Here is a 27696-nt window from a genome sequence, read left to right as displayed (position 1 = left end):
AAGAAAATAAGGAGTTTGGTGTATATTGTTTGGCTTGCTTGTGTTTTCAGGCAAAAGGAGGGGGCAATTGCTCATTTGTTTTTATAAAGTTATGGAGTTCATCCTTTTAAAGGTTGAAAGATAAAAATCAATGTTTAGGTTTTGATCGTCATAATCGATGGATTAATCTTTAAATGTTTGTGGATTTAACCACCTAACCGAGTTCCTTTCTTGTTTTTATTGTTTGTTGTTATTGTAAAATTTTATTTGTACTTTGAGTTCTCTTCCCTTTTCATCCTTGTTTGTTGTTATTGTATATAATTTCATTTTTGCTTGCTCAAATAAGAAACAATTGAAAATTTTATACTTGACTTCTTTCATTATATACTGACCTTTTTAGTGGTATAGTTTCCCTCTTTTTTTCTTTCTGTTTTTTCTTTCCCCTTGAAAAAACAACGTTGCCTTCATTAGAAAAAATGTTGCATTCATCATTGTCATGTAAAACGTGGGCTTCTTTAAGTTGAAAATAATTCGTTGGTCTTTTATTTCAAAACATTGAAATCAAAATCAATTCAACTATTCGTTTTCAAAATTTGAAATCTGCTCAATCAATTTCTAAAAGTTGAGTTAATTTGCTGAACTATATTCTCATTGCAGCCATTTCGTTGACTCACTTTCTGATGACTTTTTTATCCTAAAAAATTGAAATGTATTAATCAAATAAAGAGCACCGAATTCAAAGTTGCAATTTTGGGTTGATGAAGATGAATCTATTATCAACAACAACTGTTACATCTCCGCAGATTTCTAGTGATTTGAGAAGAAATGGAGGCTATATGGAAGTGTCTAAATATTCTCTTTTTTATATTTAACAAATGGCACCTTATGCGGTACACCCAAATATATGTATGTAGGGATATTTCAATCTAAAATGGCCAATAGTTTTTTGACAGCATGGAACAAAAAAGTTTGACTGGATTGTAAATTTAGCACCACCAAACTTGTGAGTTTTGTACTTTGGGGCTTTTATTTTAAGGTTAATAGGCTTTTACTCCCTACTATTTGAGGAACTTTTGGTTTACCCCTCTGCAAAAAAAAACTTGTAGATTCCCACTTGTAATATAAAGATTCCTTGGTTTACCCCCTCACAATCAATATTCATCATATGACTAGATAAAATTGATGACGTGGTACATTGATGTGTAATTTTTTTTTAGTTTTGTTTTTTTTTTAATTCCACATGGTATACGCATAATAATATTTTTTTTAAAATAATACTAAAGATTTGAAATACCTAAAATACCCCTAATGTTAAATTAAAAAATCCCAAATTTTTTTTAACAAAATTCTTTTTCAATTTTGTTTGTTCCATTTAAATTTATTTTAATAAAAATAACTTAATTTAATTAACTTAGAACATAAAAAAAAAATAAAAAAAAAAACTTCATCTTCTTTTCTGTCCTCTCCTTCTACAGCGTTCCCATTTCTTACTCCCTCATTCTTCTTCTCTTCATCCTTCTCTTACTCACTCCTTTTCTACCATTCTTCTTATTTCTCCTTCCTCCTCACCACCACAAACCACCATCAGATTCGAATTCGTACTTGAATCGTTGATTCAGATTTGAATGAGTTTGTATTGGATCCAATCAACAACAACAACAATACACAAACAACTCATTTTCGGATTCAATCAACAACAACATCACAATAACAACCCATTTTCGGATTCAGATTTGAATGAGTTTGTATTGTAGCAGCGTTGCAGCGTGTTGTTGTTGGTTGATGTTGTGTTGTGTTGTGTTCTTGAGAGAGGAAATTGAGATTTTTAATAATCAAATCTGAGTTATGTTGGTTGTTGGAAAGAATTGGGTTTGATGAAAAGAAGAAGAATGTTGTTGGGAAGAAGATGAATGTCGCCGCCCGAGAAGAAGAGAATAGAGAAGAAATTAAGATTTTTAATTAAGTGACAAGGGTATTTTAGGTTTTTTACATTATTAACAATATTTATTGTAAAAAATAATTATTATTTGTATTAATAAAAAAAATTAAATTAAAAATAATAGTAAATATGACGTGTCAATGACATGTCATCCACCGTCACACAGTCAGCTCGCCACCTCACCATTTATAGCTGACTATTGGATGTGGGGGGTAAACTAAATATTACAGGTGGGAATCTACAAGTTTTTTTTTTTGCAGGGGGTAAATCAAAAGTTTCCCAAATGCCAGAGAGTAAAAGTCTATTAACCATTTACTTTATGATATAATTATTTAAGCTTAATTGCACTTCTCCCCCTATAGTTTGTCAATTGTGCGATTTTGCACCCCATAGTTTTAAACGAGCGATTTTGCCCCCTTTCTGATTTTATGGTCCCCATGACATTTAGTGCTGATGTGTTTGTTTTTTATCAATTAATGTGTGTCACGTGTGTAATTCCATTTTTTAAAAAATAAAAAAAATGGTATTTTTCAGATACCAAAGGGTGTAAACAAGGTGATTTTTTTCTCTCAAAATCTGAAAAATATCATTTTTTATTTTTAAAAAAATGAAATTACACACGTGGCACACATTAATTGATAAAAAAAAACAGACACATCAGCACTAAATGTTATGGGGCCCATAAAATCAGAAAGGGAAAAACTATAGGGGGCAAAATCATTCGTTTAAAACTATGGGGTGCAAAATCACATAATTGACAAACTAGAGGAGTAAAAGTGCAATTAAACCAATTATTTAATCTAATTTGATTTAACAAAAACAAAACTGAATCTTTTATTTAAACAGTGTAATTCTGACTTCTGAGTTTGATTATTTGAAATTGCAATTGGGGTAGACTTGGGACGATAAATCATATTCGTAAAATTATCTGTACTTTGCATAAAATTGTGTGCACATGTTGCTTGCTTATGACAATTAGAAACAAGATTTTATGTTGACCAAAAAAAAAAAAAGAAACAAGATTTTATGAGAGTCTCAAAGATGTCCTTGGTTGAAAGATATTAAAACTATATTTGGAATGAGAAATGATATTTGTACAACCATTTTTGTATAATTTTTGTACAACCTTCTCTCTCATACTCACATTATTTTTTTATTCTCTCTCTTTCTTTTTCTCTCTCTATTGTTTTTGACCAATAAAAAGAGAACGCAACAAGGTTGTCCTAAAAATTATACCAAAAAATTTGTTCAAATATCACTATTCATTTGGAATACTTTCTTTTTGTTCAGTTCTTTTTGTAGATTTGGTTACAAGATGGTGCGATGTTGACCATTTAAATAGGAATATATCTCATGAATATGAAGGGACTTGCCTACTTCATTTGATTAAACAACCATGTTTTATATTCAGTACTCAAGCAAAATTAATGGAGAGAAAGTAACAAAGGAAAAGACATGGTACATGAGTGAAAGAATGCTATGAAATGAAATTTTGTTTAAAGATGTTTGAGATGAAATTGGTACATAGGTGAAGTCTTGTGTTCCCGGAAAGGAAAAAGAAGAGGTTACTTTTGAGATGATGAAGTTTTGGAGAAAAAAATTGTGAAGGCGGTTATTAATTTTGTTTTGTTTTAATTAAAAAAATTATTAATTTTTTGGTTTAATATGTCTTTAACCTCTGTAATTTGGACGAGTTCCGGTTTACCCCCATCTAAAAATAAAAGTTTAGATTCCAACCCTGTAAAATAAGATTCTTTGATTTTAGACCCTGACTGATGTGACTGTGCAAAATTGCTGACGTGACGAGCTGAGTGGCATAATGATTGTGCATATCTGATTATGTGTCGTACTGACTGTATAATTAATTTTTTTTTTATTACGAAAAATATTTTCAAAATTTAGAAATATAAATTTTCGCAAATTCCAAAATTTATAATTTACGAAAAATATATATTTCAAAATTTTTTCGAAAATTTGGAATATATTTTTTGAAATTTAAAACAGATATTTTTTTCGAAAAAGAAGTTTTTTAAATATATTTCCAAAAAAATATATAAAAAATCCTAAACATACTATATTTTGAAACATTTGAAAAAAAAATTTAAAAATCCAAATTTTAAAAATATTCGAAAAATAATATAAGCTTATTTTTTAATATTTTAGTAAAATAATTAATATTTTTTTTCTGAATATTTTTATTTTTTGAAAAAAAAAATCCAATTTTTTTTCTTGTTTTGAAATTTTTGAAAATTAATTTTCAGATTTCTGTTAAACCATTACAAAGTGGTGTGCCACGTTAGTGTCCATTACAAATGTGTCAGGTTTTAAAAAAAATAAAAATTAAAATAATTACACAGTGGCATGCCAAGTCAGCGTCTGGATGGGGTCATTGGTGTTTTGTGGAGAATCTTCATATTACAGGGGTGTTCTATGGAGAATCTTCATATTATAGGGTTGGAATCTAAACTCGGAACTCGCCAAAATTACAGGGGTAAAGACATTTTTTTTTGAAGGGTACAGGGGGTAAAAACATATTAACCCTTATAATTTTTACTGAAATAATAATTTATACAATTTATGGGGAGTTAAATTGAATAGACAAGTGTACCAAAACTATCTCTCTTAAGTCAATATTTAATAATGCTGACATGGATAATTTAATTGAAATGACACTTTTCTATTGGTTAAACATTTGAGAGTACCAAAACACTCGATTTTGTTTGGAGTACTATAGAAATTGCCTTAACAAATATTGTACGTTCAGTTGATTAAATCTAAAAGTTCGCCACCGGTGGGGAACTTAATTAACTCCTCACCCAATAATCCACCTAAATATTTGGTTAATAGTCAAAGATATTTTTTAATGCAAAACCAACTTTAAAGATATTTTTTAATGCAAAACCAACTTTAAAAGACAAATATGTTCTGAAAAAATGAGTTTTTGTTTTTTATTAAGTAGGTTAGTTCTCTCAAAAGAAAATCAATTTATTTTTATGACCTTCAAGCTAAGTTGGAACCCTACTCTAATCTTTGTCAAATGCTCATAAATTTTATTAAAAACGAAAAAAAAATACATAAAAACTAGGGGGACATAAACCTAACCCAGTAAAACCACACAAGAGTGTAAGTCGATCTCAAACGGATGATACAAAAATAAAAACAACACATAAGTGTATCAACCTCTAATTAATCCTAAAACAAATTAGAGGTCTTCGATGCGGTGATTGAACCCTCGGTCAACACGGAGGAGGTTCATGTACCATCAGCTCCCTACAACATTGAAAGCAAGTTAAACAACCCTTTCGAGCCTCACAGTCCAATCAAACAAAGTGAACAACGGTTCTTAGTGTCGCGTATGAATTGTCTGCCATCACATAAACAATTCAAGATCCATCAACTCCATGCAAAAATAGCAACAAGTTCTACACGACTCTTTCGAGCCCATGAGTCCAACATCAGACAGAAAGAATGATGAGGAATTTAAAACAGTCCAAAATCAATCATGAAAATTGATACGGATATTAATGCGACAACTGTTCTGAGGAGGCAAACCTTAATCTTGACACATGTAGATCTCAACAGACCTGGATAATGATCAGATAGTCAAAATATCATAACGCCTACCACGAATCGATAACACACCTTCAAAGATCATAATCATGAAACCAACAACAACTTCCTTTTGAAAACGATCAGGAGAAAACTTTTGGGCAAACCGCAGCAGCACCAACGGTTGTGAGGACTACCCCTGTTTGGGTTTTCGACACAAACGAAAAACAGGCCACGACGAACAGAGTGTCCGCCGATCAGAGCAAACACGATGGTGGTCGATAGACACCAACGCATTATAGAAACCCATATGTCAGATCGTCGAAAAAGATGAAAACAAGTGGCACCGCCGACAAATCTGACGACTAAAAGGTGGTGCGGAAGACAAAGGTACTCATCGCACAACCGCAACCGAATCTACATCTCGATGGAGAAATTTGAAAAGAAAAAAAAAAGAGGGAGAGGAGGAAGGAGAACGGCGTCTCCTGTGTGTTCAAAAGAAAATCAAGTAGGTTAGTAGTTACAATTCACTTTTTAAATTCAATAAATGGGCTATTTAGGGTTCGAACTTTGGCCCCTTGTATATAACAATGCATTATCTCTGTCAAGTGAGCTATGGTCACAAGATGTAATTATTTTTCTTATTACTAGCAAAAAGACGAGCACTCATGTCCCCGTCTTTCTGCTCTTTTTATTGCGCTAAAGTTTGAAAATATGAACTGATTTTTTTTATTAAATTTTAATTTTTGATTAAATTAAAAGTATAAATATAAATGATTGTGGCTTCTAATTATAACAAACCAAACTAACCTCTTTTATCTATTTCAATGACACCAACAATATAACAAAAAAAAAAAAATCTAAATTTTTATTTTTGCAATGACATCAACAACAATCATTATTATAAAAAAATTGTTTAAGATTATATATAGTTGAGATAGTGAAAAAGTCAGCCTCAAAACTTATATATATATACTTGACATATATTCATATTGTGTTTGTTATAATTTTTTATGTTTTTTTAAAGAATAAATGATAAGGAAAAAAAATTTATATATCGTGGATAAATGTATACTAAATTTATCTAGAATATTTATCATGTGTATTATATTTAGTACTGGAGACATTAAAATTACAGCAGAAATTCTTTCGAATGAATATAAACATCATTAAAAGTTCGTACATCTGATAAAATATCAATCGGTAAATACATATATCTGATACATATTTAAATACATAAGAATTTATCTAAAGCTGATACGGAATGTGCATATGATGATAACTCATCAAACTTCATGTCTGCCTTCTCTTATAACGAACAATCTGCTGATATGAAAAAATAAATAATTAAAAGGATTTGGATGAGACATGAAGATGGAAATAAATTTATGTATAATTACCTATTATAATCACTATTTTTATGGTTTTCGGGAATATTACAATGTTAAGCAAACAACTTTTTTTTAAATATATTGGAATGAAATCCATATTTTTTTATTAGTGTAAAACATTAAATTAATCTTTTTTGGTGCATTATTGTATTGATAACTTGCCATTTTTTATTTTTTTTAATAAAATTGAACATTTGTTTTTTTTTTTTACGCTATATTTTTAACTATTTCAGATGTTTCAAACATAATCAATATATTTTATTTTGTAGCATCAACTTATATTATATTATATGTTATTTTGTAGCATGAAAGTAAAATGTATTTAACCTAAATTTAAATAACATATATTTGATATAAATTTATATATAAACCATTATTTACACTTGAATAGAAGACAAGCGAGCAATAAGCTGCGCCGCTAGACCTTTTTGGATGGCAAAACCAATCCTTATAAACACAACATTCATAGACCTAGGAAATATGACATTGCTATGCATGATCTTTTGAACTCTATGTAGAAGGCCAACAGCCTATGGTGCTAGAAAATCGAAAATGTCAAAAGCAAATGGTATAAAAGTATGTTGATTGTCAGAACACGCTTTCTCGTGTTTGGCCACCTAACTTGACGCTGCTTTAAGGGCTTCCTGTGTTACGGTAAATGGCCTGACACCTAATCCCACAAGTGGTGAAACCCCAGTCAAGTCTACACATGCATGTTTTCCTCCTACCCATCCGTACACCATAACACCCGCAGGCCTGAGTGTTGATATTCTTTCTAGCGGGTCAGTCAGGAAATTCACAGGCACCTTCTTCTTTACTGATACTCCTGCCCGTCTGAATATATCAAAAAGTATATCCCTAACAAAGTCGTGTATGTACTTAAAGGCAGGAAGTTCCTTACAATGAACGACATGCTCCCCAAAAGGCGATATCTAAGGATAGTACGATACTCCACTGGTGACATATGCTAACCTAACCCATCAATCGGGATAGCTAGAAGAAATTCTTGAGCATTTGGTGCTTGCAAACATCCAAAAATTGCCTTCTGTCTCGTGGTCATCTCAAACTTAACTTCCATATCCTGAACACTTTTACTAAAAAGAGCACTCGCCAAAACATGTTGTGCTTTAGGAGAGACGGTGTCTTTGCTAGTAAAACTGCTAACATCAAAATCTGGAATTGTACCACGAAGACCATCCAAAGCATTATTTCATGAACATAACTTAGTTGATATGAACAACGCATAATAAATACGGAGGCTGGGGTTCAAACTTCAAATTTTCCACTTACTTATTTTAAAGTGAATTTCTAACCATTAGGCTAATAAAAAAAAATCAAATGCATTTTACATTTTTGTTTAATTTTTTTTACATTTTTTTATTTTGTTTATATTTAAAAGATCATAGTACGTTACTCTTTACTTTTGGTAGTCATCTTAGAAAAATAAATGTGAACAACACAATTCAAACATAGGAAATTTGAATAGAATAAGACCAATAGACTAGAGATTGAAATCACCCACATGTAGTTAAACATAGGTTCCCCCATTGGCAAGAATTAACACATTAATTACCATACATTGTCCCAAAATCATAAAATGAAAATCCCACCACATCAAATGAATTTAAACTATAGAAGAATTTCACACATTGTTTTCATCACCCTATTTAATTCACACAATGAATCACGTGGTCCACCTTTGTTGTCAAACGACTCTCTTCAACGCGTACGAATTTTTTGGGGAACATCATCATTCCTCACGTCATCTTACACGTGTACAATCAAATATTATCCATTTTTATGAATATATTGAATACACGTCTTTAGAACTTCTAAGTGTTGACCCTTTTCATATTTAGTCAAATTTCTTCACTCGTTTCACTTTCAATTTTCATCACTCTATATATATATAAATATATATTCTTTCCACTCTCAAACGGAGACAAAACAATAACAAACGACAGAAATTCCTCTTAAAAAAAAACATCCTTTGTGTTTTGTGTTTCGATTCTAACAACAAAAAAACAACAACATCGTACTAAAAACATTACTACATTGGTATAAAACATGGTGAAGTCGAATGTGGAAAAACCTACGACAGAACGAAGTGATTCATCATTGTACCGTGGAGTACGGAAGAGGAAGTGGGGGAAATATGTGTCGGAGATTAGATTACCAAACAGCCGTCAGAGAATATGGTTAGGTTCTTATGATTCTGCCGAGAAGGCGGCGCGTGCTTTCGACGCGGCGATGTTTTGCTTACGTGGCAGTGGTGCTAAGTTTAACTTCCCTAATGATCCACCAAACATTGCTGGAGGAAGAACAATGACTCCTTCTGAGATTCAAGCTGCTGCAGCCCGTTTTGCTAATTCGGGTGTCCATATTGAGAATTCGGGTCAACCCGGTAATGTTGCGGTGGAGTATGAGTCGTCGTCGGAGGGGACTGCATTGTTGGCTATGGAATCTGAAGCACTGTCTCCGGCAATGTCAGATGCAACGGTTCAGACAGATTATGATTCAAAGCAAAACGGGTTGTTTTCCGATTTGTTTGCGGTTGATGGGTCGGGGAGATTTGAACCGGATTACTCGGTTTTTCCCGGTTTTGATGATTTTGGTGGTAATTTTTATGTGCCGGACATGCCAATTTATGATTATGGAGAAGAGAACTTGGATGGGTTGGTGATTCATGACTCCTTTTTGTGGAACTTCTAAAGATTGAAGGATGGTATAGAAATGGGTCGGGTTATGAGTAGTTTTACTATATCCGAGACTTATGTCGGATCAACATTAGGTTTTGGGTTGGTCAATTTTTTTGTAGGACCAAGCCCTATGCTAATTTAGTAGGGGTAATAATTTTTTACTGAGTGGTTGATTAATGTGGATATGATTCATGAATCACTTGTAAAGTTCTGAGCTTATATAATTGATGGATAATTTTTTACTGAGTGGTTGATTAATGCGGAATAATTTTTTTTTGGTTAAATATATTTTTAGTCCCTATAAATATGTTAACTTTTTATTTTAGTTCCTTTAAAATTTTCCTTCAACTTTTAGTCTCTATAAAATTTTCAATCTTCACTTTTGGTATCTCTTTTAAAGTTAACTCATATGTAGAATTTATATTTTTTAATAAAATTTTCTAGAAAAATTCAAAATATTATGAGAATCACTCCAAAAAAATTTAGAATTTTTTGACAAAACATGAATTTAATATAAATTTTTATATGTTTTACGGTTAAAAATTCGTATTTAATTTATGTTTTGTTAAAAAATTCTAATTTTTTTTAGAATATTTTAAACATATCTGCACAATTTCATTAAAAAATACAAAAATTAAATTAAAAATAGGGACCAAAAGTAGTGACTAAAAATTTTATAGGGACTAAAAGTTGAAAGAAAATTTTAAAGGAACTAAAATAAAAAGTTGACATATTTATAGGGACTAAAAACATATTTAACCCTTTTTTTAGAAGGACATCTAAAAATTTGGCAAATTGAAACGTTTTTGGAGGAAAGCTTGAAAAACTAGGGTAGAAAGAAGAGCCAAAAAGAAGTTGTTACATTTTCCTATGGACCGTTACATTACGAGTATATATATCATTATATTGGAGTGATTTTAATTTTCAGTTTTAAAAATTTTTACATTTCCCATTAGTGTCTTAATTATAAGACCGTTTTTTATAAGAACCATTTTTTCTTTCTTTATCAACATATCTTTATTTATTTTTCATATTTTCTTCAATCAACAATAAATATCTGTATTGAAAATATAAATCAACTCTCTCTTTTTAAAAATAAAATTGTAAAAACAATAATAACTAGAAATAAATTTAATACTATAATCAACTTTTTAAATTTCGGTGATTTTGTCAAAATAGTATATATTTATGGACGAAGGTGTAAAAAATTACTCAACTGAAAACGTACCTTATGTATGTATTGGCAGCGTGCGAAGATGATTGGTTTGGTGAAATATTAAAGGGTGAGTAGTGTATGTTTTGGTAAAAGATATTTTGCGCGCAATTTTAATTAAATGTGTTAGTAACTAGTAAGGGTAATCTCAACCGGTAAAAATGCCGAAATTGTTAGGTCGAACATCATGATCGAGGTTCAAACTCCGGTACCTCCACTTTGTGTGTGTGAGTTTATGATGACTTTGTCATCTCGTCTATCTAAAAAAAAAAAACTAATAAGGGTAATATAGGAGCCTTGTTTAAATTTTTAACATAATCAACAAAATTTATCACACCTATTATGAGTGCGAAAATGGAAAAGTGGCTTATAATAAAATATGGAATAATACTCTCTTCATCCTTGTTTACATTTAAAAGTAATTATCTCGTTATAAGCCGAAATTGGTAGATAGACAATTTAAAGATAGATGAGTTTCCCCTCCATCGATGGAAGGTTAGCGGAGTTTTTTTACATCCAAACAAGGGTCAGTTAATTCTATTTTGAATTTACTGAAGAGTACGTGAGTCTTGAAGTCATCAGATCTGGTTAAAACTTAGTATGATAAATAATGAGACACTCAACCCACACTCCTTATTTGTAGCGCCACTAACTGTAAAGAGCGACGAGCGAGGAATCATGTTTCAAAGAAGGTTGCACACGTTTGACCTTGTCACATGATCATGCAAGGGAAAGGAAAGCTGTCAGCCGAAAATAAAAAAAATTACCCATGCAAATACTCGAGTAAGGCTAAACACTATAAGAGAGTAAGGTTACCCGCTTCATTGTTGTTTGGAATTGGTTTGAAATTTCTTGATGAAACTCTTGTAATTACAATCCACATCAATTCATGGAAATACATTGAAGCAAAGGAACACATTTTGGTTTTTTTTTTTTACACTTCAAGTTCAACAACAAACGATTATGTTAACACAGCTGCAAAATTCACCGTAGTCCTAAATCATGATGTTTGTAACTTGGAAATGTTCACCGCCAATCGGTTATGCGACGGTTGCACTGATTTTGACAAGAATGAATCTGATAAGATCATTAAATGAATGCTTTTCCTTCCTCTATCCCAAGGTATTCACGACAATCGAATCGAAGTAAAGACTTGGCAAACAAAGAACGATGAATTCACAAGTTTTCTACCACTGGGATCGAAATAAACAATGCATTCGTCGTATAATTGAAACTCTAAAGTTGATTGTTGACAGTGGAAACAAATTGTTTAGGTTGTTCTCTGACGAAGGACCATGAGGTGAAAAGCCTCACGATGGTGACGTCGTAAACAATTTTACACAATCTTACTCGTAACACTATGACTAGAACTTTTGACGCTTCAAATACATTGAATTTAGAGAAGTTGTGATTCTTCAATGCAGATTCATCTTCAGTTTCTTGTCTTTTTGCGAAACGACAAATTCAGAATCTTCATCATCAACAATTTTGATGCAAGATTCAATGAGAGTGCAAGAAATCTCACCAATCTAGACGAAGATTCCATCAAATTATGGTTCGACCGAAGGATTTGAAATTAGTTTAATTGAAGAAACAAAATTTTCGAGAATGATGCGAGAAGCTGAAGTTTCCATAACTTGTGTAGAAACTGTGAGAACTTCATCGTCACCGGATTATTCATCTTCATCTGATTTTGAATCGAAAGCGGAAGCATCACCATCTTCCTTCCTAGTGTATCACTCTAATACCATGGAATCATAAGGATGGAGATCAAAGAAGTAAGTAAGATAGAATGCATAAGAGTATTCATGAGAGAGATACTCATAAAGATTTGTTTAAATATATAGAGATTAACTTAGGTGGTTCACTACCGTTGTTAATATATTCTATTTTTATGTCTTCAAAAAAAAAATATAGAGATTAGTTGGAGTAACTAACTCTAACCAGACTACTAACTCTAGTTAACGTATCAACTAACTATAATTGATTAATCATACCGTAATGAAAAAAACAGAAAAGTGAAAAGACATATACTGTTGTAGTTTTGAGTTGATATTATATTTTAAAAGTTATTAAAAGTTGTTTATTATTTGTTGTTGATTTAACCATGTGATATTTACTTAGTCAAAACCTTATTTGTCACAATTATTTTTTATAACCATTGGCTCAAATGCTAAAAACTCATTCCCTATTGTTATGCCTCATTTCCCTTAATATAAGGAACAACTCACCACAACTCTCATGTATATATTCTTCTTTTATTTCTCCAAACAAGATACGCTTAACTACTACAATACATAGCAATTGCCAGTACACAAAAATACATATACATACTCTCACTTCATGTTTTTCTGTACGTACAATTATTTTCTCTCATCCAAAATATTGAGGTTTCTGGGTTACATCTCATGATATATTTGAGATAAATTCGAGCTGTTCTGTCACCTCCGATTATGATTCATAACGGGGAAGAACCGTTGTATTGTGGGAGGATATGCGCTTATGAGGCGGATAAAATCCTCAAGGACAGTGACTATGTCACGCCTCAAGAAGTGTTTTGTTTTGCAGGTTTCCCTAATTAAATTTGTGAAGGTTTTGATGGAGTCGTGTCGACAACTAAATTCGATAAGTTCCTTTTACTTTGTTTCACTTTATTATATTAGTCATATTTATTTGTTATGATATTTCTCTTTAATTTCTTATTTGAGATAATTCCACACCTAATTATACAACAACCGTGAGGATTTTATATTTTAATGAAATCTGTTTGGGTCGTGCCGCGACAGGTTTTGATCAAAGCACGTAAAATTAAATGGTGTGAGATTATTGATTATGTTGTCAGGAAAGGGATTGGTCACAATTGTCGTTTCTTGGAGTGAGGTGGTCCATTCAAGGCAAAATACGATCGATGGTTAATTTTTGTTGATGTAAGAAAAAGGCTCGCAGGTTTCTCTTCAATGAAAGCATTCCATTGAGTTTGATGATGGTAAGCGTACCAATGAAATTGATGAGATTACTCAACCTATTGTTGATGACAATGGCAAGGTACGTTTACTAACTATAGATTTACATTGGGATATATATCTTTGAATGTGTGACTTTTCAAATTGTTTGTGCCCCTCCCTCTGTAACTTATAATATTTGGATATGTATGTCATAATCATAGATTCAATTTTGAGTTGGTAAGAGAAAAGTTAACTTTGATAGTTGGGAATGATCTGCATAATTATTATCTTAAATGGTTAGAGTGAAATATCAATCGAGATTTTATATTATTAGTTTTGTATACACCTATCAATTTTTTGGATTAATTTGGCCTATTATTGTTACTATTGCTTATTAATATTATAATCCTGAGATAAGCTTTTTTGTTTATTGTGCCAGCATCTGGTGTATGTATTAATCTAACATAAGTAATTATATTGTTTTTTGTAAAATAGAAGAATTCTTATTTTGTGTTATACATAAATACTCCTATAAATTATAAAAATAGTGATACATATATTGAAATGCAGTTTTGTTAGATTAGAAACTTTTATGGCAGCTCTTTTCAAAAGATTATGAGATGTCATATGTGAATGTTTATTTTTGTACTTTTTAGCTTTTAAAATGAGGGTTGTATTTGATTAGTATCATGTGAAAAGTTTTATAATTTAAAAAATCATAGTTTGAATGTGCATGTGTTGTTAGATAGATTTCAACATGTTATAAATAAGAGAAATGATATTTGTATATCCATTTTTTAACAACTTTTGTGACAACTTTCTCTCTCATATTCACATTATATTTTTACTTTCTTTCTTTATTGTTTTGATTTTTGTGCCAACACATACTTTTCTTTATAAAAATATGGTTGTCAATCAAATTGATGTTCAAATAATAATTGAAAATACATTGTTGACAATGAGAAAATACATGAGATTATGTGCATATTGGTTGAAAGTACTTGGGCGTAATCTACCTTCTCTCTAATGCTACTATTTTGAGCATAATTAAATTGACAAACCTCACAGCTTGAACACTTCTATTTCTTTAATTTTATTTTGGTTTCAATAAATGAGTTAGTTGATGTTGTACCTGTGAAAATATTATACTTATATTCTTTGGGGAATATTTGAAATGACTTTGACATAAGAGTATACTTGAAAAATAATCCATTATATTCAAATAATACGATGATGTTTAAGAAAAATTTGTTTACGAGAAAATATATATTTATCAGATTTATTTTTCATTGTGGAACTGTTGTTACTTGAAAATTATTCAAGTAGACCTGTATAATAAGTCCACACATAAAGTTATATTTTCTCAATGTGGGGGTTTGTTGTTTAGAATTTATCTAAGTAGACCCGATGACATATATCAAAAAGTCAGTTTGATAATATGAGATATTGTTTAAAAGTGGATAAACCATTGTATTCAAATAATACAATGACGTTAATTAGATATGAATCCAATGAGAATAAATTTATAAGTAAATTTATCTTATTGATGAATATGTTGTCGTTTAGTAGACAACTAAGCAGACATGTATGAATTTATTATGAAGGACAAGTTTATAATTGTTAACTTCGTAATTATGAGATTAATTGACTGAGAGACGTCTTAGTCAATATTATTTGATGAAAGAAATTTTTGTCTTCATCAATAGGTGTGGAGTATGTACTAATAAAGCCCCTGGGAGGAAATAAATTTGTGAGCATCGAGGGGATTGAGACTTAAGCCAATCGAAATTGACATGTGATAGGAACTCAACCTTTGTGATTGGAGATCCCATGAAGAAGGTTCAATGTGGTAAGAACAAGTCACATGTTAGTTCTGCTAGCGCTAAATTTAATCCAAGTCTCTTTCCTATGGTGTATTTGAGTAAGTGCTATACACTGCAATATTGAGAGGATAAGCTATATTGACGGAGGGGGTAAATTGATCAACGTTGTGCAATTTCAGGGGGTAATTGAAATTTTGTTAATTTCAGAGGATAATTGACGAAACTTACAATTTCAGGAGAGTAATTGCCTATTTACACTATACATTAGTGTCTCTCTTCACGGGTAATTGAAGTTTTGTAATAAAAGTAATTTTAATTGTTATTACTATTATATGACAGAATTCATAATCTCCATCACTTCAATTCTCATGGCCGTTTTCTTCCTAAACTATGAGGTCACCTTAACACTCATAACTGCAAATTTCAAATAGCAAAATACAATTTAATGCAAATATGTGTCAGCACCATCACTATCACCATTACATTACCCCTTTCACTATATATGTTGATCACGTGGATTATGTAATGACAAAACGTGGTCCAAATCTTGCGATTCTTGTCTCCATGGCCGCGTAGGGTACTTCATCACTACTCTCCCCCCATCTTACACGTGTACAATCAAACACGCCTTCTTAGTGCGTTGACTCTTCACAATTACTCAAATTTCTTCACTAGTTTCACTATATATATTCAGCCGCAAAACTCTTCTCACTCAACTCATAAACTCAAACACAGCCAAAACATCATAGGACAAGAACATAGATCAGGTTCAACCTTGAAAAAACAACTTTAATTTTCAACTTGAAGTGTTTGTGTACTTATTTTCTTATACCCTAAAGAGTAAATATGGTGAAATCGAATATGGAAAAAATTGCGGTGGAAAGAAGTGATTCTTCATTGTATAGAGGAGTAAGGAAGAGAAAGTGGGGGAAATATGTGTCAGAAATCAGGCTGCCAAACAGCCGCCAGAGAATATGGTTAGGTTCCTATGACTCCGACGTGAAGGCGGCACGTGCATTCGACGCAGCTATGTTTTGCTTACGTGGCAGTGGTGCTAAGTTTAATTTTCCTAATGATCCTCCGGAGATTGCCGGAGGAAGGTCCATGACACATTCTGAGATTAAGACCGCGGCAGCCCGTTTTGCCAATTCGGGTCAAGTCAATAATGAGTATTCGGGGCAACCCGATAATTCTACGATCGAAACACCGTCTTGGTCACAGGGAACGACATTCCTGCCAATGGATGGTGTTTCAACATGTTATACTCAGGTTGAAACACCATCTTTATTGGAGGGGACGACAACAACATTGTTGTCGTCTCCTGCTCTATCTGATGTGACGGTTCAAACCGATAGTGATTTAGGAGAAAACGGGTTGTGTAAGGACTTGTTTTCAGAAACCGGGTTGGGTTACACTATGTTTCCGGGTTTTTATGATTTTTGTGGCGATTTTTATGTGCCGGAGTTGACAAATTTTGCTTATGAAGAAGAGAACATGGATGGGTTGATAATACAAGATTCATTCTTATGGAATTTCTAAGTAATTTCATACGGTTGAGGATAGTTTTAGTATATCCGAAAATACTGACAAGAACTGGATCCACAATTCGGGTTTGGTTGCCAATGTTTTGCCGTGAGATTTTAAGTTGTAATATTTTGTGGATATATGAAATGAATCATGAAACAATGTAAAGTGATCTTTTTTAAGATCACTAAATGGCACCTTCTTTAATATGTAAAAGGATAAGATTTTTTTCGGTCAAATACTATATTGGCTTGATTAATACTCTTTTGAGATGGGCATGTGGATACAAAAGCTCTGGCCAGCAAAATTTCCCATCCTAACTATGTGATTTGTGAGGGTTTTTTCCTCTAGAGTTCTTTAATCTATGTCCTACGATACAAGTATTTGTATGTGTACCTTTATCTTCCCATCCTAATTTATTTGTTTTTCTTCTTCATATATAAATAATAGAATTAAATTTCATGCAAATCGTTCATTTCGGTTTCAAAAACTTGTATACTAGATAATTCGTCTATTTGTTGAACAAATGATGTATGTAACTCATTTATACTTCTTGCTTTCAAAATTTTTATCCTTACATTATTTCACTTTTATTCGAAAACTAAGACTTGTGGTCGTAAACCTGTCAACTAAAAATCTATTAGGGATCTAACTTGAATCCTAAATTAATATTTTGATTGTGTATGTTAGAAAGAAAAAATTTCACGCCAACACTAAATAATTAATGTATTTGATTTATACTTAAGATCAAATATATAAGTTATTGGGAAATGTTAACTTGTGCCATTAAGACACAAGTTAATAAGTTAAATGTAGAATTTTTTTTGTTGGACCTTGTGTATTGTATTTAATTTGTTAACTTTTAATTAGTTAAAAGGAAATGTTTATGAGTGCCCTAAGGACATTCTCTAAGGACTTGAAATAGTAAATTTTTATGAAAAATTGTGCATTCAATGTATCGGAAATTGAAGTGTTAAACTTTTTTAAGGAATAATTTCTTAATTGAGAAACCTTAGAGAGTGCCTTTAGGACACTCATTAACAAAACTCTTAATTAAATGAACAAATATTAATAGAATATTTCTATTTTAAGATTGCTTGACATGTGCCCTTACGACACAAGTTAACATTACCATAAGTTATTCAATAAATAGAAAAAGTGATTTTATACTTTTTATTTTAAATCAGAAATAATATGTACTTTAAAGCAAATATTACTCCCTTTGTCTCATATTACTTGACATATTTGACTATGATACATATATCAATGCATATTTTTATGTTTAATATTTTTAATATTTTAAAAATACTCATCGAGACGAATCAAACAACATCTTACATGAAATTTTTTATCTTCGTATATTAGTAGAAAAATACAATCAAAATATGTTAAGTCAATATTATACATTGTCAAATAGGTCATCTATTATAGGACGCAAAAGTTATAATTAAGTGAAAGTGCAAAGTGAGAAGTGAAAGTGGGGATGCATCTGATCCAATAAACTTTTGTCGTTTCTTATACCATCACCATCACCCATTTGACTTTATATAAATGTTCATCACGTGGAGTATATATAAATAACATGGTCCAAATCTTTTGCTTCTTTTGTCTCCATGGCCGCGTAGACAACATCATAATCATAATCACTACTCTCTTCATCTTACACGCCTTCTAAGTGCTTTGACCCTTCATATTCAGTCAAAAATTCCTTCACTCGTTTCACTCATTCATGCATGCTATATATATATTCAGCCGCAATTCTCACTCAACTCTCAAACTCAAACGCAGCCAAAAACATCATTCTATATCAACAGATATTCGGTTCCTCCTTAAACAACAACAACTTTCAGTTCTAACAACATTTCTGGACGTTTAAAGTGTTTGTGCAAATATGGTGAAATCAAATGTGGAAAAAACTGCGGTGGAACGAAGTGATTCTTCATTGTATAGAGGAGTAAGGAAGAGGAAATGGGGAAAGTATGTGTCTGAAATCAGACTACCAAACAGCCGCCAAAGAATATGGTTAGGTTCTTACGACTCAGCCGTCAAGGCGGCGCGTGCATTTGATGCGGCTATGTTTTGCTTACGTGGCAGTGGTGCTAAGTTTAATTTTCCTAATGATCCTCCGTACATTGCCGGAGGAAGATCCATGACACATGCTGAGATTAAGACCGCTGCAGCTTCTTTTGCTAATTCGGGTCAACCCGAAAATACTCCGTTTGAAACACCGTCATCATCGGAGGGGACTGCAACAACATTGTTGTCTATGGAGTTGTTGTCTCCTGCTCTATCCGATGTGACGGTTCAGACAGATTGTAACTCCAAGGAAAACGGGTTATTTTCGGACATGTTTTCAGAAACCGGGTCAGGTTACTCTATGTTTCCGGGTTTTGATGATTTTTGTGGCGATTTCTACGTGCCGGAGATGTCAGATTTTGATTATGTAGAAGAGAACATGGATGGGTTGGTAATTCCAGACCTGTTCTTGTGGAATTTCTAAGAAATGATATTCAAGTTGGTCGGGTTGCGGATAGTTTTAGTATATCCGAAACCGCGACAAGAACCCGGGTCCACATTGGATCTACGAGTGCCAATTCTTATGGGAGATAGTCCAGTGTCAATTTAACACTGATCATAAAAAAAATTACCTTAGTAATTAAAGTTCCAATTTTGTTCATATGATTCATGAAACATTGTAAAGTGATGTGATAATAATATAATGTTTTTTAATTTGGCCATTCTTGGATTTATTATAAATAAAAGGATAAGATTTTGTCTAATTCAACAGTGAAAAAACTATTAATATAAGATATATGGACATTGTTTGAAATGCTCATTAAGAAATCAACTCTTGATCTATTCTCCACTTAATTAAAGGTTGCATCACCCCCACCTTTCGTATAACAAAATAGAAACAAATGAAAATAGAAACAAAATAGAAACAAATTTTCAATAGTGAGTAAGGCTTAAAACAAGTTTTATATGTGAAATATTTTTTTCTACATATGTAACTTATTTGTTTGTAAAATTTAATGAAAAATAATGTTTTGTTGGTGTGTTTATAATTATAACGAAGGCTTTGATAGCCTTACCTTTCAAACAAATAAATAAATTGAGCAGTTCTCTCAAAAAGTTTTTGTGCCGAAAAGCACTTAAGGTAATTGTTCTATGATACACGAAAATTATAAGAAGGACTCCGACTATGAATGTTATAAGAATTATATCGTTATACTGTTGATGTAAAGAAATTATACTCGGTATTAGATTTCAATTTCTTTTTTTGTGTATAAATAGAGACAATGTAGTTTGAACCTAAATTGATTTCTAAAGACCTCACTTTAAATTTATAGTAGAAAACACATGATTAATAACTTTAGACTAATATAAAACACATGATTAATAAATTGATTTAATAAATCATATATTTTACTCTATCTGTCTCAAATTATGTGTTTTGTTTACTATTTTTTTGTATCTTAAACTATTTGTCCATTTTTTTTTACAAAAGAAAACTTAATGCATTTCATTTAATATAAGAGTAGATATGTAACCAAAAAAAATAATATAAGAGTAGAGATAAACAATGGATTTCAAATGAAAATACAGAAACAAGCATGACATGGAGCTACCATAGCTAAGACTATGAGCAACTTCGTTTGCTTATCTCCTAATAAACATAACATCAAATGTTGCTAAATCAGAAGAAACTAGGCGCCAACAATCATTAATAACTGACATAAAATCAAAAACGTCGAATGTACAACCATAAATATTGTCTACCACCACCTTTGAGTCAATCTTAAAATCCACATTGGCCATCTAAAGGTCATGTATCCACTATAATCCACTAAGGTCACGTATTCACTAACCATACATTCACTAGTGGGAGTCATAGAAAGGGGGAAGATTAAGGATGGACATCCACTAAGTTTATTATTTATAACATTTTGTTTACTCTCTCTAATCACTATTATAAGCAAAAGTTCTTTTTTTTAGATTCATTCAATAAATAATGTATGTAGTCTATACATAGATCACATACATCATTTATTGAATCAACCTAAAAAAAATTAATTTTTCCAAATAATAGTGATCAGAGAGGTAGTATAATAGAGACCAAATATCATACGTACTTTAAGAAATACCATGTGTTAACTAATAATTTAGTGAAAGTGCAAAGTGAGGAATAAAAGTGGGGATGCATCTGATCCAATAAACTTTGTCATACCATCACCATCACCCCTTTGACGTTACTATATGTTGATCACGTGGATTATATAAAATTGTAAATGACAATAAATAACGTGGTCCAAATCTTTTGCTTCTTGTCTCCCTATCTCCATGGCCGCGTAATCACCATCATAATCACTACTCACTTCATCTTACACGCCTTCTAAGTGCGCTGCTGACCCTTCATATTCATTCAGTCAAATTCCTTCACTCGTTTCGTTTCACTCTCATCATGCTATGCTATATATTCAGCCGCAATTCTCACTCAACTCTCAAACTCAAACTCAAAAGCAGCCAAAAACATCATATTATATCAACAAATTTCAGGTTCATCCTTAAACAACAACTTTCACTTCTAACAAAAAGAACACAACATTTCTATACGTTTAAAGTGTTTGTGTAATTATTTTCTTATATCCTAAAGAGTAAATATGGTGAAATCAAATGTAGAAAAAACTGCTGCGGAAAGAAGTGATTCTTCAATGTATAGAGGAGTAAGGAAGAGGAAGTGGGGAAAGTATGTGTCTGAAATCAGACTACCAAACAGCCGCCAAAGAATATGGTTAGGTTCTTACGACTCAGCCGTGAAGGCGGCGCGTGCATTTGATGCGGCTATGTTTTGCTTACGTGGCAGTGGTGCTAAGTTTAATTTCCCTAATGATCCTCCTGACATTGCTGGAGGAAGGTCCATGACACATTCTGAGATTAAGACCGCTGCAGCTTCTTTTGCTAATTCGGGTCAACTCGAAAAGACTTCGTTTGAAACACCGTCATCATCGGAGGGGACGACAACAACATTGTTGTCTATGGAGTTGCCGTCTCCTGCTCTATCCGATGTGACGGTTCAGACAGATTGTGACTCCAAGGAAAACGGGTTATTTTCGGACATGTTTTTAGAAACTGGATCGGGTTGCTCTATGTTTCCGGGTTTTGATGATGATTTTTGTCACGATTTCTACGTGCCGGAGATGCCAGATTTTGATTATGTAGAAGAGAATATGGATGGGTTGGTAATTCCAGACCTTTTCTTGTGGAATTTCTAAGGAGTGATATTCAAGTGGGTCGGGTTACGGATAGTTTTTGAATATTTGAAACCATGACAAGAATCCAGATCCAAATTGGATCTAGGAGTGACAATTTTTACAGGAGTTAGTTCACTGTCAATTAAGGTCCCAATTTTGTTCATATGATTCATGAAACATTGTAAAGTGATGTGAAAATAATATAATGTTTTTTAATTTGGCCATTCTTGGATTTATTTTAAATAAAAGGGTAAGATTTTGTCGAATTCAACAGTGAAATTCATATATTGTAAGGAATTACGAGTTTAAATCCGCGCTCATTTAAGGTCCATTCAAAACTTTTATCATCTAAGTTGTAAAGGATGAGATTTTGTCGCTTCTTATTTTTTTATGATAGAATTAAGCAGCAAAATTCACTTATTGTTATCGTAGAGAATTACGAGTTTGAATCTAACCTCTAACATATGAAATGTCCATACAAATTTTTTATTCATCTGTGTTAAGAAATCAACTCTTGATCTACTCTCCACTTAATTAAAGGTTGCATCACCCCACCTTTCGTATATCAAAATAGAAACAAATGAAAACCGTTATGCTACATGTCCTCAAGCAAGTCAATGCACTTGAGTTGTTCCGTGGTGTTTACTTAGGACTTTGGAGTGTGCTTTTTTCAAGATCTTAGATTCGATTCTCCTCAGTGTCACTTTCGGTGGGCTACTCTAACTTCTTAAAAAAAAAAAAAAAAATTGGTCGTAAGTCTTTGGATTTGAGTTTGTTAAGTATTAATGCATTTTTAATTTCAACTGGGTAATATAATATGTTCATATATAGGCAGCTTCGTTGTGACCTTTAGCAACGAAGAATAAATAAATAAATAAATTGAGAGTGATATTCCATATTGATAGTCAACGTATCTCTTTGTTCACCATTATTTTTCATCCTTGTCTCATTAAGGATTTCATCTCATAATTGTTCTCATCTTTCCCTTCTCTTTTACACACTTTTTTGAAATGATTCGTTTGATAAATTAAGTCAAAGCTTAACCATTTGTATAAGCATGATCTGATTCCTGAATCCAATAAGTTCGTTAAGGTAAGCTTCTTTCACTTTGGATCTGATCCTGTTTCAGATTAATGTTTTCTTTATATATGCCTAACTGTTTTTTAATTTGATGTGGTGTGTGAATCAAATTTAGCTCCAGAAATTATGAACGTGGTGTTCCTTTTTAAAGTCCGTTAAGAAACATGGCATCCATAAAGCTTAAAACTTACTGTATTCATGATAGTAGAAATGAGTCAATATAGAAGTTTAAAAGAAACGAAAAAATTGCATGACAATGAGACACAATCTTTGTCCACGCAGTTCGGCTAATGGTGCATTCCTCAGCAAGTATAAAGTAGCTATAGTTCCGTTTCATTTTTCTGATAAAATGGGGTTTATGATGTTACAACCAATATATATATAGTACCGCAGTTCGCAACGCTCCACAAGCTCAATTTCTTCCCCGCCCCTTGCGCCTCTTTTGTGTATATAAGCCATACTTAACACTAACCACGTCTTCAATAGTCTAAGCCTTTTTTTTGGTATATAGGTTTTGAGATGGCGTGGTTTATTGCAAAAAATGCACCGGGGGACTTCCTTAATTACGCGGGAGCAGTGAATAAGCTTATGGAGAGTGAGAAAAATATTGAGAAGAATTTTGATACCGCTCTTAGTTTTGAAGAGAAAGGGGAATTCAGTCATGAAGATAGTTTCTATTTGAGATCAGTGAATATGCTTCAGGAGAGTGGGAAGAATATTGAGAAGCATTTTGACAATGCTCTTGGCTTCGAAGAGAAACGGGAATCCGGTAATGAAGGTAATCTCTATTTGAGATCAGTGAATATGCTGCCGGATAGTGTGATGAATATCGAAAAGAATTTCGATACTGCTCTTGAATTTGAAGAGAAAGGGGAATCCAACAATGAAGGTAATTTCTACTTTTTGAGATTGTTATATTGAATATCTTTTATTTTCTGAATGGATTGAAGTGAGTCTGTTATGTTTTGTGTAGATAGGAATTTTGAATCGTTGGTTTTGATGTCTGAGGTGGAATCTAATTTGGTTTCACATGACAATGGATCAACTGTTAAAGAAAATGAAAGGGGCCATCCGGCCAATAATGACATAAAAGAGCAGCATTTGAGTTCTATAAAAAATATGTATGACTCAGATTCCATACTTGAGCTGGAGAGGGTGAAGAGGGAGATTAAAATGATGGAGGCAGCACTACTAGGTGCTGCAAGACAAGCTCAGGTATTTCATATACTAAGATCATCAACATTTCCGTGTGGTGTTAAATGTTCCGCAAATCGAGTGTTAATCCGCTGAGTTTATTGAGTTTGGGTACCAAAACCGTGTTAACTCGGAGGTAAACTCGAATTCTGGTAAAATCAAAAAGTTTGACGAGTTTCACCGAGTTAACATTCGATAAACTCGTGTAAACTCGACCGAGTTTTACGAGTTTATATCTAAAAAAATAAAAAAAATGGCCCATTTTTTTTAAAACCCAATTCATATTCTACAAGCCCAAAGACAGAAACGTTTACTGAATAGTTATCTTTACAGTAACGCATAGCTAGCTTCCTGAAACGAAACGTTTTTTTTACTTCCTTATCTGAGTTCTTAAACCATGAACAAGAGAGCACATACCAATTAGGGTTGCGATTCCGATGGGGTAAATTTCGATTGCGACACCGATGATTGTGACGCTGGTTGGGGTTGCGGTGGTGGTGTTTGACGACCTTTTGAAGAAATTAACTAGTTGATTTTTTGAATAGTTTTATTAACAACTTTACGAACTTGTGAACCTTGCTTTTTTGGATGGTTTTATAGATGACTTATTATTTTTTATTTTTTTTTAGAAAGATGACTTAAACTTAGAGACTTATGATTTTGTGCGTTCATTTTTGTATTTTGATGCTAAGTTGAACATAACGTTTTATTATGGTAGTTTGATATAATCTGCCTTTGTAATTAAGTCATATTTTGCACTATTGACTAATTTACAATATTATATTAGCTTATATTTGTCATCCATATAATAAATTTTATATAATTTTAATTTTAGGTAAACTCGTACGAGTTCTCGAGTCGAGTTTACGAATCGAGTTTACCTAAGCAAAACGAGTTGAGGTAAACTCTCAAGTTGCAAAACCTACTTATCTTGTATGCGCTCTCGGACTTTATCTCTTATGTACAATTTTTGCAGCTATGAGTGTCGTATATCTTATTGCAATTTTTTACTCTTGGTTCTCTTTGCAGGCTAAAGCTGATGAGATAGAAAAATTGATGAATGAGAATGAAGAATTCAAACATTTAATTGAAGATTTAATGGTATATATTTTTTTTTTCACTACATTGTAGTTAGGATCATGTTTTGTTACTTATCCTTGCCTTTGTGGCATAGGAAACTAATCACAATTTTTTTTTCAACATATTCTGACATTATGCAAACAACAAATGGATTATGAATGCAAACTAACATTAGGATCATGTTTTGCTACTCTTTTTGTCATGTGTCATGTGCTCCACTTTCTTCGAAATATTTCTATTTCATCATGGAACAGAGAAAGTCTAATGAAGCTGAAGTTGAATCTTTGCGACAGAAGGTTTCAACTCTTGAAAGAAAGGTATCACTGGTCATAAATCTTATGTTTCCTGTTCTTAATCAACAAAGTTTTCAATAATGCTGCCATAGAAAACAAGATTACTGTCACAAATGACAGAAGTCTCAAGGGTATATTTTTAACTAAAACTTTTGAGACTCCATGAATTGTGTTTAATTGCAGGTTGATGCTCTCACCAAGGAAAGGGATACGCTTCGCCGAGAGCAGAGTAAAAAAAGTGATTCAGATGCTCTATTGAAGGAAAAGGATGAAATAATTAATCAAGTTATGGATGAAGGTAATACAATCTAAAATCAAACCTATAGTTGTAAAGTCTGAAAGGACAAAAACTGTAACACTATTGTTCTTGATATAGACAAGCTGGCAGTGAGAATCGAAGACGAAGTGATGGGCAAGAAAGGTTCAGTCGGATTGGTGGAGATTTTGCATCCGGTGTCGATGGAATGATCTGAGTTATACCTTTTCGGAAAGCCCCGGACTTCACGAGCAATACTCATCGCTTTGCCATGATGCAGAGGTTAATTTAGTAATTCGAGATCGTCTGAAGGCCCGAAACCGCCTTTTAATATTTCAGCATATTCTAGAACTTTCTATTTTATTTCGTTTTGTTATTTTTCAGCCTATACGGGTTTGTTATTTCTTTTAGTATTTAAACAAAACTTATGCGGTCTAAGAGACACTTTTTCATTCAATAAAATTATTTGAAACTTTTCTCTTAATTTTAGTGGAATCCAGAAACCTTTATTTGATAGGTTTGTCGCTTGCAGCCTGTCTGTTTATCTTTTAAGTTTAGCGTTTGTTAACCCTTGCTTCCGTTCTGCGTCATACACTGAACTCACCATGGAATCCTCTAAAGCAAATTCCATATCTCATTTTATGTTCAGCCACAAATACCGCATCGTCAACATTACATTTTATATACTCCTCACTTGGCTTCATCCAACATAATGGAGATCTTGTATCATTTATGCTTTCTACTTGCTGCAATTTTGTATTCCTGCATGCCCACCGGACCGGAACTCTGCTAATGCGTCTCTCTCGAAAGTTGCAACTCTTTTCCGACTCATTAAATATCCCTGCCAAAGGCAATGATTTCTGCACTTCGATCCAAATACTCCACAATATCATCAGTATCACAGAGGTTCCATTGTTCTTTCGATCGAGTGCTGCAAATCAAGAACAAAATGTCCTTGAAACTGTCTGCTTGTATTGGTAGAGGATGTATATCATTCCATATGTTACTTTCTGCATGCTCTTAACAGATTGTTCGTAAGCAAAAAAAAAAAAAAAAAAGGGGTGGTAAGGAAGCATCTTGTATATAGCATTCACACATGTAGATGTGCATGAGAGACTCCATGTGGAAGAAGATTTACTCTAGTTGGAATGCAATCACGTGCAAGTCTCCGTAAGAAATGTTTTACCTTTGAAACCTAAGTGACCATATCCAAGCACAAACTTCGACACGGACACTTGATACGACACTGATACGTCGACACCGATAATGTAAAAAACCATAGGACACCGACACCGCTACCTATATATTAATTTATTTATAAATTAAAAGATCTAAATTAAGAATAAAAAATACATACATATATGCATACAAATGGAGTAATTTATTTCATCAGACCTTTCTTTATCCATCTACTATTGGAAAATTTAAATGCGCTGTCATCAACTTTGATGTCTATAATTCCTCGTTGATCAGCATTTC

At 32.4% G+C, this 27696-nt stretch overlaps 5 protein-coding genes across 6 annotated transcripts; all 5 read left to right on the top strand.

The window, feature by feature from the left end:
- The first annotated feature begins 8798 nt into the window (after positions 1 to 8798).
- LOC25486524 (ethylene-responsive transcription factor ERF017) lies at positions 8799 to 9803 on the top strand. Its single transcript, XM_013608114.3, has one exon. It carries the CDS (start codon positions 8926 to 8928, stop codon positions 9568 to 9570), a length of 645 nt encoding a protein of 214 aa, XP_013463568.1. The 5' UTR covers positions 8799 to 8925; the 3' UTR covers positions 9571 to 9803.
- A 6462-nt stretch (positions 9804 to 16265) lies between these two features.
- On the top strand, positions 16266 to 17301 carry LOC11441685 (ethylene-responsive transcription factor ERF018). The gene has a single exon (XM_003595315.4). It carries the CDS (start codon positions 16385 to 16387, stop codon positions 17075 to 17077), a length of 693 nt encoding a protein of 230 aa, XP_003595363.1. The 5' UTR covers positions 16266 to 16384; the 3' UTR covers positions 17078 to 17301.
- Positions 17302 to 18821: 1520 nt separating this feature from the next.
- Positions 18822 to 19800, top strand: LOC11441246 (ethylene-responsive transcription factor ERF017). Its single transcript, XM_003595314.4, has one exon. It carries the CDS (start codon positions 18954 to 18956, stop codon positions 19560 to 19562), a length of 609 nt encoding a protein of 202 aa, XP_003595362.1. The 5' UTR covers positions 18822 to 18953; the 3' UTR covers positions 19563 to 19800.
- Positions 19801 to 21540: 1740 nt separating this feature from the next.
- On the top strand, positions 21541 to 22634 carry LOC11441684 (ethylene-responsive transcription factor ERF017). Its single transcript, XM_003595313.4, has one exon. It carries the CDS (start codon positions 21724 to 21726, stop codon positions 22333 to 22335), a length of 612 nt encoding a protein of 203 aa, XP_003595361.3. The 5' UTR covers positions 21541 to 21723; the 3' UTR covers positions 22336 to 22634.
- Positions 22635 to 23222: 588 nt separating this feature from the next.
- On the top strand, positions 23223 to 26701 carry LOC11437760 (golgin candidate 5). Of its 2 annotated transcripts, none has more exons than XM_039830502.1 (7): positions 23223 to 23406; positions 23906 to 24283; positions 24527 to 24609; positions 25618 to 25689; positions 25923 to 25985; positions 26145 to 26259; positions 26338 to 26701. In XM_039830502.1, the coding sequence occupies exons 2-7, from the start codon at positions 23914 to 23916 to the stop codon at positions 26427 to 26429; spliced, it is 795 nt and encodes a 264-aa protein (XP_039686436.1). In that variant the 5' UTR covers positions 23223 to 23406; positions 23906 to 23913; the 3' UTR covers positions 26430 to 26701. The 2 variants fall into 2 exon arrangements, with proteins under 2 accessions (XP_039686436.1, XP_003595360.1); XM_003595312.4 differs by having other exon boundaries at positions 24368 to 24609.
- The last annotated feature ends 995 nt before the right edge of the window (positions 26702 to 27696 follow it).

The sequence above is a fragment of the Medicago truncatula genome, chromosome 2 (genome assembly GCF_003473485.1).
Source record: "Medicago truncatula cultivar Jemalong A17 chromosome 2, MtrunA17r5.0-ANR, whole genome shotgun sequence".
Lineage (NCBI taxonomy): Eukaryota > Viridiplantae > Streptophyta > Magnoliopsida > Fabales > Fabaceae > Medicago > Medicago truncatula.
This window is presented reverse-complemented; position numbering and strand designations above follow the sequence as displayed.

What these genes read in the sequence shown, in the direction of transcription:
- LOC11441246 (XM_003595314.4), top strand. Translation starts at nt 18,954, where the DNA reads ATGGTGAAATCAAATGTGGAAAAAACTGCGGTGGAACGAAGTGATTCT.
- LOC11437760 (XM_003595312.4), top strand. Translation starts at nt 23,914, where the DNA reads ATGGCGTGGTTTATTGCAAAAAATGCACCGGGGGACTTCCTTAATTAC. An exon ending in ATTTAATTGAAGATTTAATG is followed by an intron (nt 25,690 to 25,922) that starts GTATATATTTTT and finishes ATCATGGAACAG; the next exon opens with AGAAAGTCTAATGAAGCTGA. An exon ending in TAATCAAGTTATGGATGAAG is followed by an intron (nt 26,260 to 26,337) that starts GTAATACAATCT and finishes TTCTTGATATAG; the next exon opens with ACAAGCTGGCAGTGAGAATC.
- LOC11441684 (XM_003595313.4), top strand. Translation starts at nt 21,724, where the DNA reads ATGGTGAAATCAAATGTAGAAAAAACTGCTGCGGAAAGAAGTGATTCT.
- LOC25486524 (XM_013608114.3), top strand. Translation starts at nt 8,926, where the DNA reads ATGGTGAAGTCGAATGTGGAAAAACCTACGACAGAACGAAGTGATTCA.
- LOC11441685 (XM_003595315.4), top strand. Translation starts at nt 16,385, where the DNA reads ATGGTGAAATCGAATATGGAAAAAATTGCGGTGGAAAGAAGTGATTCT.